This window comes from Procambarus clarkii, chromosome 72, assembly GCF_040958095.1.
Source record: "Procambarus clarkii isolate CNS0578487 chromosome 72, FALCON_Pclarkii_2.0, whole genome shotgun sequence".
NCBI classification, from domain to species: Eukaryota; Metazoa; Arthropoda; class Malacostraca; order Decapoda; family Cambaridae; genus Procambarus; species Procambarus clarkii.
The window spans coordinates 11,699,529-11,713,795 of record NC_091221.1 but is presented as its reverse complement, the minus strand read 5'-3'; the positions used below and the strand labels follow the sequence as shown (position 1 = coordinate 11,713,795).

The 14,267-nt window shown below is 40.4% G+C and overlaps 1 protein-coding gene across 3 annotated transcripts in view; it reads right to left on the bottom strand.

The window, feature by feature from the left end:
* The window catches only part of LOC123773712 (venom dipeptidyl peptidase 4), an 87,889-nt gene extending 73,747 nt beyond the window's left edge, over positions 1-14,142 (bottom strand). The window contains exons 1-2 of one of the 3 annotated variants that reach the window (XM_045767576.2): positions 14,002-14,142; positions 9,823-10,976 (exon numbers count right to left, since the gene is read on the bottom strand). In XM_045767576.2, the coding sequence (XP_045623532.1) occupies positions 9,823-9,888 (66 nt within the window). In that variant the 5' untranslated portion in view covers positions 9,889-10,976; positions 14,002-14,142. Of the gene's footprint in view, positions 1-1,604; positions 1,664-9,822; positions 10,977-14,001 lie in introns of those variants that run through there. The other 2 variants (XM_045767575.2, XM_069312514.1) reach the window with 2 other exon arrangements.
* Between the last annotated feature and the right edge of the window lie 125 nt (positions 14,143-14,267).

Genomic DNA, 14,267 nt, shown 5'->3' with positions numbered 1-14,267 from the left:
TCAAATCAGCTTTTCGGAAATCTGGCACCTTAGAATTCTCTTACACATCCATTACATTCAATGCCATATCCGATTTCTTTGTGATCACTGATCCCTAGGTCACTCCCTATTTCGTTGTCATCTATTTGAGTCTCCCTGTTGGTAAACACCAAGTCTAAAATATTTTTGTTTCCTTAATATCTTGCTTAATTAAGTAATTATTAACTAGTTCAAAAAAAAAGTATTTGCGTTGGTATTCCCTATTTTGTTAATCCAGCTTATTCCACTAAAATTAAAGCCACCCATTACACACGCACAGTTTGACCAAGATGTTCTAGGTATTTCATTCCCTAAAATGTTCTCCATAAAAGTGTTCCCAGTTATCAATGAATGATATTGCATTTGATTTGCAGGATTTATCTAGTTGGCAACTGACATGGGCGATTTATTTTTTTTTGGTAGGCGAGGTTATTCTTAAATACTACAATCAAGGCGGGAGCACAATAGGGATTTATTTATAAAGTTGGATAAGCATTTTTTTTTAACATCAAATGTTCATTTGATTATTATAATTAAAAGCTTTAAATGTCTGTACCATTACTGTGAAATCATCTTCCCCCTCAAGGTGTTTATATTACATTTGTAAAGTTTTGCACTTTCGATACTGAAGAGCGTTTGTCAGTTTTTGGCCACTTATCTGTTTAAATGATTTTGTAAAGCTACAATATTTTCTTTACTTTCCACGTTGGTCTTCGAATCACCTGTAAACTTTATGATGGGTTTTGTCACTCTCAAGGCTAATGCACAATACAAAAATGCTTCCCTGTGTGCGTCTGTTATCCATTGTCATTTGAGTATTTTTACCAATGATCTATATCTAGAGCTCTAGATAGAGCTTTATCTAGAGCCCTAGTAAAGTCAGTGTACATCTGTCTTTACTATGTACGTCGAATGATATTTTCTATCGTTGGTTACAGCTTCCATGAACATTTTCCTTGTTCTAGGGGATTTCCTGAACAGGCGTGACAAAATATTCCTTGTCTGCTCATTATTCAGGACCCGATTTCATGCACTTCTCGAGCTGAAGTCCTTTATCTTAGCTCTGATCTTCCTGATAATATGCACGTTTTAGGGATCTCTCTTAAATCCTTTTTCCTCTCGTACTTTGAGCATCTCTAAGAGTTGGATTGTCTGGATTTTCTATGTGAACACTAGTTTATGATTAGCATTGTAAATGCATAAAAAGAACCTTTTTATCACACTGCCGCCAACTCGTGGCCCCCACAACACTAAGCCCATTCAACTCTAGGGCCTCCACTAATTTCACCGTCAACTCGTGGCCCCACACTAATTACACCGTCAACTCGTGGCCCCACACTAATTACACCGTCAACTCGTGGCCCCACACTAATTACACCGTCAACTCGTGGCCCCACACTAATTACACCGTCAACTCGTGGCCCCACACTAATTACACCGTCAACTCGTGGCCCCACACTAATTACACCGTCAACTCGTGGCCCCACACTAATTACACCGTCAACTCGTGGTCCCACACTAATTACACCGTCAACTCGTGGTCCCACACTAATTACACCGTCAACTCGTGGTCCCACACTAATTACACCGTCAACTCGTGGCCCCCACTAATTACACCGTCAACTCGTGGTCCCACACTAATTACACCGTCAACTCGCGTTTCAGCTGTTTTTGTTTGTCCTCAGACGGATGTAAAACTTATCAGTGACGTCACTCATCTGTGGAAATCCGGTTGTAGTGGAGCTGGCCGGTGTGAGAGAACCGACTGCCAGCCCACTTGTCCTTCTCCAATGTGGAACCCTAAACTAATACTTATCTCCAGCCGACCTTTCAATCATTAAACCATTACAGATACAGGTTTAGATCGTAAATTATCATCACACTGTGCGTTCCTTTCTGATGTGCTTATTTTATATTTAAGCTGTTCAAAAACAACACAAACAGTAGTTATAACTTTAATAACGTTTTAACTATTGCACTCAAGTTTATATCTTTTTTTCAAAACTTTCGTGCAATATTGCTAAAAATTGAGACTGGCTGGAGACGCCAGACGTTCGTGACTAGGCTGCGTCTCGCTGGAGTTGGCGGGTGTTCGTGAGCAAGTTGCGTCACACCACACTCCAGCAATCACTAATGACAAAGGTGCATTCCAGACGGAAGCAGCGCTATTCTATGCTGATTTTTTTCCATTTTAATACCTAACCACCCTTCCTGTTTTGTACTATTTACCATTTTTTGTTGTAGTGCTGAAACATATAACATGGGCGTAACTAAAATGTGAAAGCAATCACGAGAGGTTAGACGAGATCGGCAGCCATGACAGTCAATCCTTCATTCCACCTACTGAATATAGCTGGGTCAAGTGTTCTACTGATCGCGGGAGAGTTAGTAAAGCCTACTACAATAGCTTACCTATTTACGGGCTACATAGACATTTCCTTCTGATTAGCTAAATCTAAAATAACAGCTTACCGACTCATCTAGGCTAGTAATTCCATTGTCTAAGAACGGCCTATCTATGTCAGAGGGCCCTTTGTGTCGCGAATAGGGGTGAGAATAGCTTGAGCTACCTCATCCCTTTGTGTGTATTTTACCTCAATAAACTTATTTCAATTTTCAATTTCTTTGTGTCGCTTGCCCAGATAAAGTGTCAGCTGACAGTATTATTAATAGTTATACTTAATAATAGACTATTGTTATAAGATCGTCGTTACCCTAAGTTATGCGTGGCTTTATTACATTCACTCAAAACATATGCCAATGTCTACGTCACTGTACAAAGGGTTTGCATAAATGGAGTTAAATCAGAGTGGTAAAACCGCTTAAAGTGGAGTCCCTCAGGGCTGTCCTGGGACCTGTGTTTATCTTGTATTATTATTAATTAAAGTATTTAGATGCACGATTATACAACAACATTTGCAATTACAAAAAAGAGCGGAAATAAATTCAGATAAAGATGCAAAATCGTTACAAAACTATCATGTATTCTCTAGAGCGCAGGCGAAATAAATGCATAAAAATGTACACACTGAAAGCATTAGAAGGACTTTTCTCCAAATTTGCCTCGAAAATAACCATTTACGAGACTAAATACATGGCAGGAAGCGCATTAGCGGCCGTTGATAAGCAACGTGTTTAGCCCACAGGTACACAGAACTAACAACATTACGGGACCAACACTTTTCAACACTAGCTCTAAACATATTGGGCAAAACTAGCAGACCTTTCACAGTGTTCAAAAAGAGACCTTTTGAATCTTGCAAGGTTACCTGATAATCCGGCCTGTGATTCATACATCAGACTTGGAGCAGCTGCGTCTGACAAAGAAATACACCACACAATGGATACAAATTGAATAAGTTTAGAGTCAGGAAATACCCGGGTAAATATTGATTGGTAACGGTTCTCTATGATATAAATCACCAGCTAACACAATAGACGTGGAGCTAGTATTGCCGCTAATCCCTCTACACCAAGTGGTTGTGAAGTAGACACAGCTGGAGACCCGTCGACTAGTTAATAGGGAACTAAAAATAAATAGCCGTCTTGGGCAGGGATTTCTAAGCAACGGACCACATCCGGCCAGACAAAATTGTTATCTGGTCCGCAGCAACTTAAATATCATTTATAAATAATAAAATAAATATGCATACAATTATTAGGACTCGAAGGATAAGAATAATGGAAGGTGTTATGGGGCGAGTCAGGGGAGCCGTGAGGTGCCTCTCGGAGGCCTTTGAGACAGAGGTCCTGTGGACCCGAAGCCTACCCACCACAGCTGCAAACTGGTAATTATTTTTCTTTTTAATATTTTATTAATGATAAAGACCCACTGTTCTTATTGTGTTGGAGAAGGGGATGAGGGGGAGAGGACAGGGGAAGAAGAGTAGATGAGGGGTGAGAGGGATAAAGAGAGGGAAAGGGGGATAATGGGGGAGGGGGACGGAGGAAGAAGGGGGATGGAATGGGGAAAAGTTACAGTAAAAGCTTGCAGATTTTCTTGTCAAAGCTAATGAACCCAACACAAAGAACCTTAATAATAATAAAAAAAACAGGAGAGTCTGAAGTGTGTAAGCAAGCCAGCATGTCTGGGATTGTTTTCCACAGACCGAGCAAAAAGTTCACATTAGGCTATTGTTGAAGCAGCATCGACGGAGTGCGTGTGTTGTACAAGGACAGACAGGCAAAACTGCCACCCTCGCCACGCCCCGTTATACAGATTCTGGTCCCAGTAGTGTTACGGTACTATTCCGGTTGACCTAACTAGCGCTCCTCGCCGCTACACCACGACGTGTTGCTCTGACCGGAAACAGCTACATCATAATCTGTACCAAATGTAATAGTCTGCCAGTAAAAATAGAAGAGCTGGGTTAACTTGAAGATATCTTGCTATTATATTAGTTATGTTCCTACTAAAAGGAGACGCTACTAAGAATTTTGTCGCTATTAATAAGAAAATCCAAACTCCTCGTATAGTAGTGTAAAGTTCAATTATCAAATTTTGCCCCGGAGGGAAAGCGTATTGGACAACGTTACTCATATTACAAGTGAACATGTCATATCAGCATGTACAGCACTGATACACAGGTGTGTGTCTCCACACACAGTACACAGCCTGTTTTCTTCGCTGGTATAGTTGCTGTCCTTGTGCTCTCTCAACACATACTTCGTTCCTGAATACTGGATGGTGAAGTCCTCGTAGCTAAAGTATTTTAAGCATTGTCTGATCTGTAAGGCTGATATCTGGCTGTATATTTTAAATTTAAAAGCACGAAAAGCCCCATGGTGTTATAGTTAAATTAAGATAACATGGTAACTGCATGTTAATAATTTAAAATGCAGGGCGAGGCGACAGTCACTAGGCTGTGACTTGTCTTCAGTGAGCGCTCGCATCCGTCTGTCTGTCTGCTTGTACATATTATACTGTACACTAAATATTTTATGACCTCAATGTCCGTATTACACGTACGGATGGCCATGATGTGTGGTTTAGAACGTGGAAGGAAAATGAGTAATTAGCTCGGTGAGGAACCTACCACAGCTGACCTTCTAACACTGCTGCTAAGTCTACCATCAACACCCTGGTGCTCCTCACATAGAAGTTTTCCTTCACCAGTTTCTCTCTTGGCCTTAACACTAACGAGCTGTTGTGTGTGTACTTGTTCCTCAGCAAAGGTCAGAGGTGTTATGAAATCACACACACTGGCATCCTAACACAAACCTCAAACCATTCTCAACATGCGCTTCACCCCTTAAACTAGCTTTGTTATTAGTTGTCAACTACATGAAGGTATATCTCATCTACAATATTTGAGTGGTGGAGCAGTTATGAAACAAATCGAAGTAATTTTCCTGTAGCGTAGGATTGTTTTCAGGTGAAAATGTCAACTTATATTTGGCGTGTTTATAATTAAGAATAATAATCTCGGTGGTGTTTTGTGTAAGTGCAGTATTCAGCCCCATAGTCGTCTCAACAGTGCTCATGTAGCAGCAGCAGGTCTCCATTTAATGCACATCAATTCTTACTCTTTTAACCACGGCGTAAATGAAAGAAGATTAAGCCACCCAAGAGGTGGCACGGGCGTGAATAGCCCGTAAGACCACAGCGTAATACTGACGCTTTCTAAATAGTATGAAGAATCTTCTATAGGGCAGGTGTGTTGCACAAATTCGAACGCTTCCAATTAGGCAAAACCCTCTTCAAATATAATGCATGTAAAATGGTTTGAACAGGCTGCGTGTGGGTCTACGTATCTGACTTTTTAAGAGAAGGTTCATAGGTATTGGAATATCAGACACTTTGCCGTATCCATTAGAAAGAAAGCCATTCTATATTAAAATTATTATTACACAATTGTTAGCGAACACTCAATTTAAAAATTCCGGATTTCTAAAATTAAAAATCCAAAGCATGCTTATACACCTGTACAGTATTATACTGACAATATCCTTCAGCACACACAATACAACTTTGAGAGTCGCCCCTCTAGTATTCAGCTCTGGCGTGTAACATTAGCAGAAAAAAGTATACAAATGAACTAAATATAGTCTAATATATAATACTTGTTCAGGAAATGAGGCGTCTCGAGGTGTAGTGAACGGCTGAGGAAGCCACGTCTTGCCACGCAGAAGAAACAATACAGCCTACAAATAAGAAAGATCTGACGGTCGACAAAGGCTAAGTTGAATATTTAAACAGGTGCACAGACCTATGGTGAGGCTGGAGGCGCCGGAGAGACATCAAGAAGAACTTCAGTGTTCGAGTTTTAATTAAATGGAATGGGTTAGACTTTAAATTAAATAATTTCAAACTAAGTACGACACAATTACGATAAACTGAGATCATTGCATTAATTTATTCTGGGCAGTAGCTTGATAATAGTCTGTTAGCGCTTACATCCACTTTAAAAATCACATAATTGAGAACTATGTGAGCGCAGTATTGTATATATAAAAGCCTCAACGTGGCTAGTTACAAGCAGTCTAATTTATCTTATTAAAACACCTAACAACTAGTATATAATTTTAGTTATTTTCTTACATCAATACTTGTACTGCTTCGGGGCTCAGTTGTATCATCTTAAGACTTCAGGAAACGGTGAAATTCCACTAGACTATACTGTCGGCGGCCCGGGCTGCCACAACCATCTCTCCTCGGCAATTATACTTGCTCTGACTCACTACCACCCATCTAACAAGCAACTCTGGGCTGCATGTCTCTATCAGTTCTACTTTCTCAGTACAAATACACAGTATGTGTAGGGTCAAATACTTCCAATGTAGAGTTAAAATACCTCCAGGTTTTTCAGATTGAGTAAATCAAGAAGAAAATACTCCCAACTATCAAAAGTCGCCACTGAGCCAAAGTTGGTAAGGAAGATCCACTGCGATGTTGTAAGAACAAGCCACTGGGTACTCCTCTTTAATGTCTGGCAAAGAAGATATCCATAGACATTGCAGTAGCCATACTTACCAAGCATTTTCTGTGCGTGTGTGGCGAGTTTGCATCTACCTTTACACACATTTGGTAGTTTTTTCCCGGGCACCAGGCCAAGCAACTGGCCAAGTCAAGCAGGTTCCAGATTGTGTTTCTCTGGGAGCCTATTCCACAATCTTTTGGGCAATTTGGTGATCTTGATTGGTACTAATATTAAACACTCGGTTTATATTTCCCCCCCCCCCCCCAAGAGTCACTCAAAGTCGACTGCTCATCATCAGGGGGAACAGCCCCGCCATGCTGGGGTCGTTGGGTCTAGCCACGACAGCAATAATACCAAAATTTCAACAGTGGGAGACAAAACAAGAGCGTTGTAACAGCCTGCGTCTGGTCTTGTTCCTACTGTGGTGGCCCCACTCACTTTCACACGTGCTGTCGTCACGTTGCTCAAGGTGTACTTGTCACGCCGATAATATACAACTATTTTACTAGTCGTGTATTACTAATGTGTATTATAGAGAATAACCCCCCCCCCCCACTAACAAAAAAAAACAGGTGTCCTACTTCATGTCGGAAAGAGGAACTGAATCGAGTTTTAATCGCAAATACTGGTATTTATTTTATTTAAGCAAATGTGATAATACTAAAATTGATTACGGCGGAGTTATAAATACATTAAAATACAAACCATGTACCAGTTTTTGAAGGTGAAGCAAGCCACCAGCGAGCGAGCAGCCAAGCAGCAGTGACTGGCAGCAGCCTTGCTCAATCCGCAGACGTAATAACAACATTTTATTATATAAAATGTTTTATATAAATATAAAATATATAAAATGTTATATAAAACGGCAGTTTTTGGCCTTGGGTAAAATATACGTCAAAATGCGACGTTCTATTAGGAGGATGGAAGCATGATCTCTCACTGAAGGGAATAGACAAGCGCACAATTCTAGTTTTGTCCCTGTTTGAAATTAGACCTAGCCTAGTTTCGTCCCTTTTCAGGGCGAGGCTAAAAATGGTCCGTAAAACTAGAGCAATGCTAGTCTAGGGAGTTATTCGTTATGAAGCTTGAATTGTCTTGCCAATTTCTCTAGAGTAAGACTAGCTGTTTTACCGTTTATAAAATAAGTATAAGCATAGGATCTTGCTTCCTAGAGAGTAGTTTTTCCGCGAATATATTTTTAGTTTACCAAGGCAAACCTACTGCTATAAATTATTACAAAATGCACTTCCTTGCTCTTCAAGGTGAGCTTAATATCAGGTAAAAACCTCCTACCACCCAGGGTAACATTGCACTAGAATGAGACGTCATTTGTATGAAAGAATACTAGCATATGAACGTTACTAGCATGCGAGTCGAGAACGTTTTCCTTTTATCAAACCTTGTCACATTTAATAGAAACTGTTTTGCCTAAACCGGGACGTTACCAGATTTGTTATTCTAGCCCTTAAATGTTAGATTGAAAGTGAGAACGGGAAGGTAGGGAAAGTCAGTATGCTGGCCTGGTTGTACCGTTACTTAGGACCCGTCCTCTGGCCCTAGTCAGGTCTAGCCTTGAAGGTGAACAAGTGTGTCAAGGTGAGCGTCATTGTGGCCTATTTAACCTTGCCCGCATCATGACCCAAACCAACACTAAAAAAATCAGAGCATCATTGTCCATTACAATGGTCAACAGTAGAACCGTATATTAAAGTGTAACATGATGGCAATAAAGAATGCACACCACACTACGCATAAAACTAAAAATAGGATGTACTGATGTTCAATTTGTACAACACGTGGTAGGCTACCTTCATACAGGAAAAGGTTTTACATCCAACGAGGTTAGTCAAGTTAAATGTTCCCGTGTTACCAAACAAAATAGGCCTTCTAGGCCTATTAGGCCAATAGGCCTTCTGCAGTTACCTTGTTCTTATGTATGGAAATGGAAAATCTGCAAGTTAGTTTTCTTGCGAACTACTCTGCATGACCTAATTGTTAATTGTGTGCCTATAACGTTAGCATGATCAAGGCCAATATATAGATAATTTACATAGAATTAGCATGTTTCAAATCTGACAACTGCAGGATGTGTGCACGGAGCCTACCACGTGTACACTATGAAGTGCATGTACAGGTAAACATACAATTTTCTCGCACAATTCTGGGAATTTTAACCGTAGGGTTAATGAAAAACCATGTCAAGTGACCTCCTTAAATTGGTGTAACAGTAATCTCCAAGTAAGCCTATTTAAATTCATAAAGCGTACGTTAGCATGACTGTAGCAGTCTCAAAGAACATAAGAACAAAGGTAACTGCAGAAGGCCTATTGGCCCATACAAGGCAGCTATTTATAACCACCAATAAATACTTCGCAATCTTAATCGAGACTCTGCAATCTCAACACCATCTAGCTCATATCTTGTAACCATTACCTAGCCTCGGAACTTTACATTTATCAGCATTAAACTGCATCTGACAATCTTTTGACCATTTTAAAACTATTTAGATCAACTTTAAGTGATAGCGAGTCTTGTGTGTTAATTTCCCTACCGATTTTTGTATCATCGGCAAATTTGCAAATGTTGCTACTCAAACCTGAATCTATCATTTATATATATTATAAACAACAGAGGTCCCAAGACAGACCCTTGAGGCACTCCACTTACATCATCTTCCCACTCTGACTTAACTCCATTTATACTGTTTCCTTTGGTATATCCATGTCTTAATCCAACTTAATATAGCACCCCAATACCATGAGCCTCTATCTTTTTAACCAGTGTTTCATGTGGCAAAGCACAAAGCATACTCAATAATTGTGACACTGAACTCCGTGAAGCACACCAGCATGCTTGAACAATTCACCGTGTACACAGGACTTACCTCTTCCCTGAGATAGTAGTGATCACCATCTTCCTGAGCGACTGCTGTATAGCCGTTGGATAACATACTTGCTCGTCACTACTACAAGGTCACGTACGGCTCTTTATTGACCAATTAGACTATGTTAGTTGTATGGGCACAAGCAGCGACAAGAACTGAATTACCAGTTTCGTACTGTCTCAACAAGCAATCTTTTCTTTGCTCGTAAACGCTTTCATAACACTAACTCGTCGAATTGATTTTCCAGAACTCGTTTTAATATATTAACACAACACAATTTTTCATTAAAATCATTAAATTATGTTTACCGTGGAAAACACAGGACTTTCACTATAATTTAACAAAAATATTACATTTGTCCCGAAGCACACGAGTTGTCGAGTCCAAAGAATATGTCCAGCATCACAACGTTATGTATCTTGTGCAGAGGAATGTTCTTGTTGTAGATGGTTAGTGTAGAGAGGACTGGCGTGCCTGTATGGGTGGTGGAGTGTGGAGCTGGAGTAGTTCCCAGTCTGGCTGACCGCTAGCCTCTGATGGCTGCAGCCAGGAACACCAACCAGCGCGATGGAGCAATCGCTCTTTAATATTTAATGTTTATCACCTTTTAAGCCCTTGGATGCTTGTTACTAATTCATGCATATTATATTTGTTTCCCTTATACTTTTATTTGGTTTTAGATAAATATGTAGCAAGGTAGGGGGGGGGGGTAGAAATAGCCTAAGCTACTCTATCCCTTTGAGATTTTTTTTTTCTTGTCTCAATAAACTTACTTCAACTTGAATATGTAGCAAGGCTTGTTTACTTGTATATAAGTTCTGTGGAGGTAGTGATCACGATATTAAAAATCATTTCTCCATTGTGGTTATATTTTCCTAATGTCCATGACAATATTGTGTTGTTCTTGCTGTGGCCAGAAGCATGTTCAATGTCACTAGGCGTTTACATTCACATTACCAATCAATGAAATTATATTACACTAACGTCGTTGGAGTCCATATACATGTAGCTGCCTTAATTGTTTCAACCTCTGGTTTTCATTTAATCCGCCTTAACCCTTTTGTCTATTGGTACTTCCCAAATTTCAAGAGTGAGTGTGAGGCTGGCGTAACTAATATATAGCTTGGACCTGGACACCCACGGTAGAATTTCATCTGAAAAAAAAAAATGTACCGAAATAACTTTGTGGTGAATTAGGACATGTTTACATAATAATGCATGTTCTGGTAATCTTAAACAGAAAACAGAATAAGAATGTTTAGGTCCGGAATAAAGATTCAGTTGATAAGCAAAAACAATCATTTTTCAAACAAGTCCAACAAACTAGCTTATCATTAAAAACAAAGAGCCGTCGAGTGCATGTACGAAATGAGGACTCTAAAAAGTATCTCAAAAACCATGTTCCTTTAGTCCACTCTGAGAATTGAGCTTGCAAAGTGTCATGTTAAATTAGCTTAGAACAAAAGAATTATAAACGTTTTTGGAATAGGGAGCCCAATGATTCTTGGAGGCATACACTAAACAAATTTGGTGGAGTCAGATGCCAGGGAGAACTAAATGCTTCTCTTTTTCTTCTAAACGCTCCTATAAATAGGAGCTGCCTCGTATGGGCCAATAGGCCTTCTGCTGTTGCCTTTGTTCTTATGTTCTTATGTTTTACAACAGTCGTTTGTGATAAGCCCCAACACCCGATCCACCAGTCATTACAAAATATTTCCACGAACTAGTATGCTTGTGTGCGGCCGTGAGTCATTTTAACCCCTTTGATCTCTTCCCCTGTACACTGCTGCTGTCTATTAAAACCATTATCTCCCCCCTCCCACTCTCGACAATTGCATGACTAGTATAAACCGCTACAGGAAGGGGGCACAGTGTCACACACTCGCCCTATAATCCCACGCTTATAGAGACTGTAGGGTTCATGGGGGTGATGGTCGGGGTGGAGAGGCTACTGCGCCCAGCCTTGAGTATGAGGACAACCTCACAGTACAATATGAGGACAAACGTGAGCTGTGCGGAGCAGAAAGAGAACCCCAAAAGGTAATGTGCATGGGCAATGAACCCCTCCCCCCTTTCCCCAAGGTATTGTGCATGAATGATGAAAATTCCCAAGGTATTGTGCATGAATGATGAAAATTCCCAAGGTATTGTGCATGAATGATGAAAATTCCCAAGGTATTGTGCATGAATGATGAAAATTCCCAAGGTATTGTGCATGAATGATGAAAATTCCCAAGGCATTGTGCATGAATGATGAAAATTCCCAAGGTATTGTGCATGAATGATGAAAATTCCCAAGGTATTGTGCATGAATGATGAAAATTCCCAAGGTATTGTGCACGAATGATGAAAATTCCCAAGGTATTGTGCATGAATGAGGACAATTCCCAAGGTATTGTGCATGAATGATGAAAATTCCATAGGTATTGTGCATGAATGATGAAAATTCTCAAGGTATTGTGCATGAATGATGAAAATTCTCAAGGTATTGTGCATGCATGATAAATTCCCAAGGTATTGTGCATGAATGATGAAAATTCCCGAGGTATTGTGCATGATAACAAAAATCCACGGATGATTCATAGGCTTCCAAATTACAGCTGAACATGAAGAGAAGAAATCTCGCAGGCATATACAGTTATATTATTATATAATAATATACAAAATTCCATATAGTAATATGCATGATGGAAAAAACCCTTCTTCGAGCACTGCTTTGCAGGATAAACTTTCTCCCCTAGATACTGTGCAGAGGAAAAAATCGATCCTCAGTGCTTGTTTTAGATTCAGCTATTGGGAACAAAAGTTTCAAGTAGCACAGGCTACGGTGAGCCCGTAGTAGACTTACCTTGCACAGGAGCGGGGCTGTAAGTGTATGAAAGGCATATTAGAGCTCCAAGGTATACTGTTTATGGGTAAGCCTCCCTCCCCCCAGGTAAACTGAGTATGGATAAGACCCAAGGTTTACTGTGTAGGGGGGACAAGACCCCGGGTATACTGTGTAGGGATAAGACCCCCAGGTATAAGGTTTATTATGATACTGTGAGCTGCGGTGTGTGTTATGATACTGTGGATAAATGAACATAACAAAGGGGATATTAATATGGTATTAAAAGTATCAACACAAGACAAAACACAAACCAATGGGCATAAATTAGATAAGTTTAGATTTAGGAAAGACCTGGGTAAATACTGGTTCTGTAACAGGGTTGTTGATTTTCTGGAACCAATTACCACATAACATAATAAGAGTAGGAGCCCTTGATTGTTTCAAGCGTAGGTTAGACATATAGATTTTTTTGCACGGGCCCTAAGCCTCTGGCTGGCCCACTAAGTGTTGCTTGTTTCTGTTTTACTTGGGCGGAGTATGAGTATTTATGACTCGTATGGTCGCTTCAGTAAGATTTTGTTCCCATGTGTTTAACAAATTATTCTGCTCTGTTGAATCTAAGTTGAAATCTTAATGGGTTTGTAACTGTGCACTGTGTTAGATAATGTTCCAGTGGTCTGTTGTGTGTGTAACTGTGCACTGTGTTAGATAATGTTCCAGTGGTCTGTTGTGGTTGTAACTGTGCACTGTGTTAGATAATGTTCCAGTGGTCTGTTGTGGGTGTAACTGTGTACAGTGTTAGATAATGTTCCAGTGGTCTGTTGTGGCTGTAACTGTGCACTGTGTTAGATAATGTTCCAATGGTCTGTTGTGGCTGTAACTGTGCACTGTTTTAGATAATGTTCCAGTGGTCTGTTGTGGGTATAACTGTGCACTGTGTTAGATAATGTTCCAGTGGTCTGTTGGGCATTTCTCCACAGTGCTGACATTTCCTCTCATCTTCCGGAACCTGTAAACCTATTCCCCCATGCACATAGGTATCCAAGCCTGATGCGATGTAAGTGTACTTCCGTTGTTCTACTGCTCCCTTTCATCAAACTAAGTGGTTCGTAGTTGGTTGAATTCTTGTACCAATCTACAGATCCTGATGTTGCAACTGCTGTGTTGTGGTCAATGTACATTATCTTCATCGCTCTAATTACTATCTTAATCTGTTAGACATATAGATGAATGAGTTTGGGTGATTATAAATAGGAGCTGGGCCAATAGGCCTTCTGCAGTTACCTTCATTCTTATGTATAAAGTGAGAGTGAAAGGTGGGATGGGGAGCTCCAGTGTACCGTACTTACCCAGGTTGAGTGAGAGCGTCGCACACCCTCCCCCAGCACGTCCAGCTCTCACACTGACACATCTCGCCTCACGCAACCTCTCCTCCTAACACTTTCCAAAGCTTGGTGGAGCCGCGCACTTTAAACACTTCCACTGACACTGGAGACATCTCCCGTCGCGCAGGGTGCAGTCGCACCTCCACATATCTCCAGTATCAGCTCATGATACTGGTAATGGCTCAAAAGGGCCACCACTTACGGGCTATTCATGCCTGTGCCACCTTTTG